At 44.5% G+C, this 8,916-nt stretch overlaps 1 protein-coding gene across 1 annotated transcript in view; it reads right to left on the bottom strand.

Annotated features, from left to right (window-relative positions):
- Positions 1-216: 216 nt before the first annotated feature.
- LOC111153525 (RAR related orphan receptor B) overlaps positions 217-8,916 on the bottom strand; it is a 107,491-nt gene continuing 98,791 nt past the window's right edge. The window contains exon 10 of the mRNA XM_022512579.1: positions 217-622. Within this exon, the coding sequence (XP_022368287.1) occupies positions 467-622 (156 nt within the window). The 3' untranslated portion in view covers positions 217-466. The remainder of the gene's footprint in view (positions 623-8,916) is intronic.

Genomic DNA, 8,916 nt, shown 5'->3' with positions numbered 1-8,916 from the left:
ACAGTGCTTTCCAAGACAGCTACACATTTTCACATGCATCAACTATCTAAAAACATAGAAATAGGTAAACCTATTCAGTGGAGTTTTCTTAAATTATATTTGAACAATTAACAGGAAAAGTAATCATGTAAAGTACCGCTCTGTTCTCGTATATATCTACAATAAAATTCTATAAACAGTTGTCTCCCAAAACATACCCGAATAAAATAAAATTAAAAAAAAAAAAAAGATAACACCCAGTGTCCTCTAGTTGTATATTTATGGTCATTTCAAAAACAAACAAATAAAAGAGCCCCACTCAGGTGCATATTTACATTCTTCAAACTGTAGCGGTGAAAAATAATTCTATTAAGTGCAGGACATTCCTAATGTTGCAGTAGACATTTTTCTTAAGTCTTCATGAACACATTGCTTTTGTCTTAATGGTGATGCATTCCGTGACTAGGAGATAGTCCTCTGGTCGCCTTCATTTGCAGACGGTGGCACAGTCAGGATTAAAGAGCTCCTTGTATAATGGAGGAAAGAGGGTGTTCACTATGTCTGGATGTGATTGTTTGAATACCTGCAGCTTCTCCCCGTGCAAGTTGCAGACCGCCGTGATGGTGGGGATCTTGGCTATTAACTGCAGAGTGGGGAGAGACAGGGGAAGGGACAAAGCGGGAAGGAAGCTCATTAGTGCTCTGTCTTCTGAATCAGTGTCCTTCCTGGCCTCCGACGAAGGCAATGGCTTTGGGAAAAGACGTTCGGGAAGAGAGCAGGCTCACTTTCAGCTTCTTCTTTCTGACAAAACAAAACAAAATGTGCCTCCCACCCCCATCCTCCAAAGGGGAAAGAGAGAAAGCACGCAGGCAGGGCCAAGCTTCCTGATTTCACTGCTTTTAAATAAAACTGTGTTTGGGAGGTAGTCGACTTTGATCGGTAGGAGTGGGTGCTTTGCGCCAGGCCGACTGAGTCAGAATCCTGGTTCCAAAATAGCTCAACGGCCGTGTGGCTGGGATAAACTCTGTCTTGGTTTTTCTCGTGTGTAAAGTGGGCTTACTCACAGTTCCTAGTTCCTTGGCTTGTTGTGTGGACGGAGGTAATTCATATAAAAGTGGTAAGAATAGTGTAGGCATGAAACGCCATTGTTAGCTAATATTATCTATCGTTTCCCACAGATTTATCTGATATGACTGTGAGATTTTTGGTTTTTGGAAGGCGACCACGCGAGGAAGGTGTGATCTAAACTGTATGAGGCGTGATCCATAATCCTCGGGGCTGCTTTGCTCACTAGCCTGCCTGAATCCTTCTCGTTCTTTTCTGCTCTAATGCATAAAATGAGACTCTGTTTCATCAGGAGAGAACCTGGGAGGTCACTGGCACTAGCTTCTTCAGGGAGGCATTTAAAGAAACTCGTGGGGAAACAGCCACTTATAATTGCTAGATTTTGACATATATGTATCATGTGGGATGTCATTTTTTTTTTTTAGTTCAAATACCCAGAAAACAGGGTTTTATAATAATTTAAAATGTCCACAGTTTGTGAAATGCTACGTAGGTCTTAGGAGATGAACAATTCTAGCTTTTAACAGATTTGTAATGTGGGGACACCTAGAATTTATCATCTCATGTCAAAATTAGCTTAAAACCAAACGTCATCATGATCAAATCACTGTTGGAATAAGGTGTGTTTCATAAAAGATAAGCCCGATAGTTCATAGAGCTGACCAAAGGTACACTTGAAAGTGATGATAAAATAAAATTAAATAAAACCCATCGAATCACCAGTTCGGTTCATGTGCTCCTTATCCTACTCAAAAGTAAGAAACCATCTCAGGAAAAAAAAAAAAAAAAAAAAAGAAAAGAAACCATCTCAGCCTTTGAAGTAAAAGAGAAAATAAATAATTAGTTACTTTGTGGCTCTTCAAAATGAGAAATTTCCACTTTCATTAAGTTTCCCTTTAACAACTAATGACTGTATAACCACGCTAGGAGCAATTCAAAAATAGCATCAGGATGAGAGCTGTTGACACATTCATTAAAGGGATCTAGAACACACGAAGATTGGGGTTCAGACATTCCATTTCCATGGCTGTTTAATGACAGGGGTAGAAATGAAAAATGGGACATCTTTGTTTATAGAATGCATGTTAAATTTTAGACTGAGAATCAAGACCTTCTTTCCTACAGGATGTTACTTGAACTTGCAGCAGACGCTCTGCTAGACACCAAAGTGCACAAGGCAGTATGGTTCTTGCTTATCACCTGCTTGCGAAGACGGACTTGAATAACGGCATCCCACTGTCAAAAGGAGACTGGAAAACCGTGGTGGGTGCCATGCAGAAATGGGCTAGAAGTGCTAGAGAACAGAACGTTCTGTTCTCAAGGCTTCCTTGAGAAAGCGCCACTTAAGCTGAGCTCTGAAGGAAGAGTGGGAGCTGATCAGATGCTGGGGTACAGGATTTGCCCCGGAGCCACGTGGAATGATGCTGCGGTACTTGGTGCATAGGAAGAATGGAGCGGTGAGTGAGCATGTCTGACGGAAAAGCGGGAGGGATGGGCATGGCCAGTAGATACAAGTTGATGTTAAGGCTCTTTGGAAGGGTTTTCAGCAAAAGAGATGATCAGAGTCACATTCTGAAAGAGTCACTTTGGGTCCAGGGTGGAAAACAATGTGTCTTCTACGTTTTCATAGGTAAAGGGTGTACCAGGGTCCACTTCCCTAAAGTCCCTTGGGAAATTATCCAAGCTCTCTCAACCAGCTGGTTCACAAAGATGGAGGCTACAGCAAATTGGAGCACTTCTTACATATTACAGCCTCCCTGAAAGAGCAACTGAACGCAGAGAGGCTCTGAAGGCTTTCTGTGATCGCCTGCAACTCAGCGGATGCTACCTCGGAGCTCCGAAAACTTCCAGCTGCAATCCGTAATGCCTGTCAACCTCTCCTCTGTGTAACAATCACCAGGGCGCTTCCTAGAAATCCAGATTCCTGGGATCTACCCTTAAGGAGTCTGTGTCCATAAGTCTAGGTGGCCTATCAGCCTCCATGCTGGAGAAAACATCCTTCGGGAGGCTGAGGGACCGCGGCCGTGGAGGTTCAAATTTTTTGCATTTATGAGTTGCAACGCAAATTCGGTACGTTCTCTGAAACAGTCCTGGGAGCTGGGTGGAAGGTTAGCTCCTTTTCAGGAGATAGAGACAGAATTGGTCATCCTCAGAGAGGAGACGTTCCATCTGCTTAGCTCTGTTAGCGTAGTGGGGGACAAGAAGTAGAATTCCTAGTTCCCTATGGGACACAAATGCACCATAGAGAGGATCCACCTAGTGATTTAAAAAACAACAACAACAACAACAAAACTAAACCTATGGGTTTTAGATCCCTACTGCCTGGGTCTGAATTCTGCACCTGCTATTTTTACAGCTGTGTGATCTTGGGCAAGTCACTTCTCAGCTTCGTTATTCATCAGATGGTCCCTCCCTCAGAGGGTTGTGTGAGGGTTAATTAACTGCGTCGACACAAGCTGTCAAGAGCAGTGCCTGGCACATGGTGGCAATACAGGTGTTAGGTGTTATGCTTCCATTCCCATATAATGCTTCCTTCAAGGAGAGGAAGAGTCAAGGCCACGCTTGTTCAACCCAACGACCCAGGGGGCAAGATCCCAACTTAACCCTTAACCAAGCACTGGAAACTGGGTCATGTGTTAATGCTGCGGAAATCAGCCACTTCCTTTTGTTGAAATGAAAAAGCAAAATCATATTTTCATTTTCTTATAGCAATTAAAGTAACCTGCTCACTTAGGAAACTGATTTATAAAGTAGAATCCTATACACTACAATTCTTAAAGCTTTTTTTTTTTTTTTGCTCCTTTTGGGAAGGGGAGGAAATGTCCTCTCATGCATTTACTTGTCATTAAATGCATAAGAGGACAACCCTTCTGTAGTTGCTTATTTGCCTTGGGAATACTTAATTATGTGTTTGTTTTAGAGGGAGTGAATATGGACCCTTGCTTCTTTCCCGCTGCAAACTGAGGTTTAAGGACTCAGGACCTACTTCTTCCCTCTTTTATGGGATTTGGATCCTGTCCCTGCTGCTCATCTGTACAATGGGTCAGATGATGAGAACTGCTTTTTGTGAAGAACACTGGGGCCGCATGAGCAAAGGGCACCAAGGAAGGCAAGGAGCTTCCCTAACCTGTGTGCTCTTGGAGGAGGCTGATTTAAAGCCACCCAGTCAGTGGAAACAGAAATGCTGACAGGGGCATCCATCAGTTGGGAGGCACGAAGGGCCAGGAGGGCATGCAGAGGCAGCAACAGCGCTAGTCAGAGCCCAGAAGGGGTTGGTGGAGGAAGCAGCAGGCACTTACTGCTCATTAATATTATGTACTGCAGCTGGGGGACCCCTATTTCAAAGGGAGCTCAGAGCAGCCTCAGCGGCAGTTAATGGCTCAACAACTTTTTAAACAGCTGGGGAAGTGATCCAGAAGCACTTGGAGATGGAGGGGGTAGTCGATTTCAAACCATCATGAAATTTCTTCATGTTTAAATAATCCCCCTAGCAGTAGACAGAGGGTCCAGAAAAAGGCACTTTCACATTCATCTCTCTCTTATGACAAGCATTTCTTATAAGAAGGAAGCTTTAGCTTATACCTACAGGGGTCTACGAGAAGAAAAAGCAGCTGTTGGAGAAGAGCTAATAATCCAATGCTTCTTTCCAGAAGGTGGTTTTATGAGAAAATCCACAATTTTGTAACGAGTACGTTTGATGTGGAAAAATGGAACATGCAGAGGGTAAGACGAGTGATCTTGTTCACAGAGGCTTCCAGGACATCCAGATGCCCTCTAACCTGAGGCAGGAAGCCAGCAACGGTTTGACCGAAGTGGAGGAAACTTCAGAAGCACTGATAAAAACCGGGCACATCAAGTGAGGCCAATTACACCTAGTTTGCATGCCTATTCACTTTTCTTTTTCGGGGGTTTGTCTGGCTAAACTCGGGACACTTGGGTTAGAATTGTAATACTGAACTTGAGATATCTGTCTGGTTGTGAGCCTACCACCCCGACCCCATCCTTGGCATCCATGCTGAACCACTGGGTACAGGGGGAGTGCACATGGATTTAGCCAAGGCTGGAAGCTGGGACTGGACTGAGAGCCAACAGGTTACTTTTTAAATCTAGTAGAAACTACACTTGAAGAATGTAGTTGGAGAAGTTACGCGCTAGCCATATTTCACCACATGGACCAGGGAAGCAGGGTTGGCTGGTATTCAGGGAGGGAGAAGAGTTAAGGAGATGCCTAAAGAGAGAGAAACGTGAGATGGAAAATTAGGAAGGTGTCTTGATTCCTGTCCTAGTGCCTTCCTGAATGGTGGCTGCATTTTCATCCTTAGGTTCCAGGAGATCTCTCTCCATTCTTTTTTCTTTTTGCTTATGCTAGTGTGAATTGGTTCCTTTTACTTGTTACCAAAGAGTTCTAACGATGACATCGACTTCTGACTTGAGGCATGAGGAGTGACATCAAGGTCTCTCTTTTTCTTTTTAAATTTATTAGAGAGCACAAGCCAGGGAGAGAGAGGGAGAAGCAGACTTCCTGCTGAGCGGGGACCATGATGTGGGGCTCCATCCCAGGGCCCCGGGATCATGACCTGAGCCGAAGGCAGATGCTTAACTGAGCCACCCAGGCACCCCAAGACCTCTCTTCTTACTTACAGACCATCAGTCTGATGGAGAACCCTTGGAATTTCTGGGTGGTGGACATGCAGTGTATGCCAGCAAACTTGGAGCAGCTAAAATGAACCAAAATAATCTCGTCTTTCACAGTAACTCTAAAAGGAAACTGGCCCAGACCATATGGGACCACCATCTCCCCCTCGCATCTGGCACAGAGCTTACACTCCACCAGAAACCTGAGTTGAAGTAGGAAACGGCCCCAGGACAAAGCTATGCTTCTTGGGTATGGACTCGGAACTTATAAATGTGGGTGACATGCTGAATTGTTTTCTATAGTTCTGCCTCTCCTTGAATGATTTTAAAGCATAAACACCATTATGAGGAAGCCCGAGAAGCCTGAGTGGGGCTCCAGGGGCCCAGCTTCATCGGGACAGTGGCTATGTTAACTCTGTGATCATTCTTGGAGCAGTCTATCTACTTACCCTTTAAGAACTCTTCAGCATGAGTTCTGCTTTTGAAAAGCATAGCAAGTTTGAAGTATGAAACCAATTATGGGGAGGCTCATCACCTGGGCAGGGGCTCTTGGAGCACTCACAGTGGACTCCACAGCCCTACAGGCCACCTACTGAGAATTCTAGTATGACACCCAGTGTCTTGCAAGAAAGCGGGCTTTAGACTAAACATTCCATTGCTAATCGGGACATAGCCTATTTTGACCTCATTGAGAAAGCAATGAAGATCAATGGAGATGACCCTGTGCCCTTTCCACGGATCCCTTGGTCAGTATCTGCTCTCCAGGGTCCATCAGAAAATCAACAGGGTGAGTTTTTTTTTTTTTTCTTCTAAATCTGTATCAAAAGAGCACCATTAATGTCACAGTGACCAGGGCTGGTTTCTTTCCAGTAAAATTTCAATTTATTAGCATGTGAAATAGGGCCGTCTAAGCCTTACATTTTGTAAGCCTCCATTTAGTAACTTGGTTCTGTTAATAACAGAAGAAACTTCCCTCTCTGTCGATGAGACATTTTTGCTACTGTTACGCTAGAAACGGACTTAGGAATGAAGAAGTTAGTGTATCAGTTGGCTTGTACTTCTCCCAGCTCAACCCATCACAGTTTCCCTGGGGAAGGCCGGAAGCTTCCAGAGCTAAGGAGATGAACCTCAAAGAACCAGATTTGTCACCACACGGTGCAGCCATTTTTCTTGCCTAGGACAGTCTCTTTTCACACCTGACTTGAGTTCTCCACCGTGTTTTCATTAACATGGTACAACTTTAGAGTAATACTTATGGACGAAGGGATGTGGTGTGACATCTTCACAGGCAGCAAAGGCTTAGAAAGAGTGACTGGCCGCCTGGCTAAAATTAACAAGTCAGGAAACAGCAGGTGTTGGCGAGGATGCAGAGAAAGGGGACCCCTCCTACACTGTTAGTGGGAATGCAAGCTGGTGCAGCCCCTCTGGAAAACAGGAGAGAGGTGCCTCAAAAAGTTACAGATAGAACTACCCTATGACCCAGAAGCTGCACTATTTAGGTATTTACCCAAAGGACACAAACATAGTGACTCAAAGGGACACATATACCCCAATGTTTATAACAGCAATGCCCACAATAGCCAAAATATGGAAAGAGCCCAGTTGTCAATAGACAGATGAACGGATAAAGATGTGGGGAGAGGGATGTGTGTGTACACACACACACACACACACAGAGGAATATTACTCAACCATCAAAAAGAATGAAATCTTGCCATTTACAATGATGTGGAAGGAGCTAGAGGGTATTATGCTAAGCAAAAGAAGTCAGAGAAAGACAGATACCATATGATTTCACTCACATGCGGAATTTAAGAAACAAAACAGAGGATCATAGGAGAAGGGAAGAAAAAATAAAATAAGCTGAAAAGAGGGAGACAAACCATAAACTCTTAGCTCTAGGGAACAAACAGGGTTGCTGGAGGGGAGGTGGATGTGGGAACGGTGGCTGGGGGATGGGCATTAGGGAGGGCACTCGAAGTAATGAGCACCGAGTGTTCTATGCAACTGATGAATCACTAAACTCTACCTCTGAAACTAATAATACAGTATATGTTAATTAAATTGAATTTAAATAGAAAAATTTAAAAAAAGTGACCTGAAGAGAGAGAGCCATAGGGGACAAGTAATAACCCTCTGGCCATCCAGGAATAAGAGGAAAGAGAAGCGTGAGAGAGAGTCTGAGCTTCGGCATAATCCCTAGACTCCTCCATATCTAGAAGAATTCGAATTTCCACTAGCACAGAACTGTGTGTTTACAAACACCTGGAAGGGTGGTGTGGCCCATCTGTAGTGCACGGCCAGGCACAAGCAATTGAATAGTTTGGAGAAATGGATTAAAGGCTCGGTACTCCCTGAAGTGTTCCGGTTGTAGTAAAATAAGTACCAGCACTCGCTCTAGTCTCTGCATATGGTGGAGCGAGCAGCTGGTGGTCCGACTCCCACCACGGGTCCTCCAGGCCTTCCTGTCAGGTATGGGTCAGTATGGAGTTTGCTACTTTTAAACTTCTCAGTAAAGATTTGGGTAAGAACTCAGGAGGGTCGCATGTATTTGCAGGAGGGCTAGGAACAAATAAATAGACTAGCTACCAAAATTTCACGACTCTGATTATCCAAGAGCTGCGACAGGAGGGGACAGGCTGGAGAAGACTTTATCAGACAGGCCTCCAGCTGTGGCCCTGGCCCAGAGCTTGCACTGAAGGAAGGCCTGGGATGTGAGCAAGATGTCTAGATCCAAGATTTGCCCTCAGTCGTGAGTATGCTGCCCCTCCCCGGCCCGATCTAGATTGACTCCTTTTTCTCCTTTGCCCTCTGTCCTCTGGCCAGAGCAACAGGAAGAACAGATTCTTGGACTGGTGATAAAGGAAGTCCATACGCCAGAGAACCAGACTGTCGCCAGTCGTGGCGGTTCAAATATACACCCACCCTGTTATTCGTAGCTCAAATATACCTTATACTTCCTTACCTCTTATCATTTCCTCCATCACTTGGAAGGCCACACTCCATCTCCTCAGCCCTCCAACTTCCTTTTTTTGAAATAGTTCTCATCCATTAGTGATTAACTCAAATATACCACCTTTTGGATCAAATTTCCCTGCCGAAATGCACTTCTGTCCACAACAGCAGCACTCACATACTAGACCCCTTACAGAGTACGCCGCTCGCTGATACCGAAACCATTTCATCCTCAACATAATCACAGAACCTCGACATTGTCTTCAGTCACCCTTTACAAAT

The sequence above is a fragment of the Enhydra lutris genome, unplaced genomic scaffold, assembly GCF_002288905.1.
Source record: "Enhydra lutris kenyoni isolate GAN:26980312 unplaced genomic scaffold, ASM228890v2 scaffoldscaffold33, whole genome shotgun sequence".
Lineage (NCBI taxonomy): Eukaryota > Metazoa > Chordata > Mammalia > Carnivora > Mustelidae > Enhydra > Enhydra lutris.
This window is presented reverse-complemented; position numbering and strand designations above follow the sequence as displayed.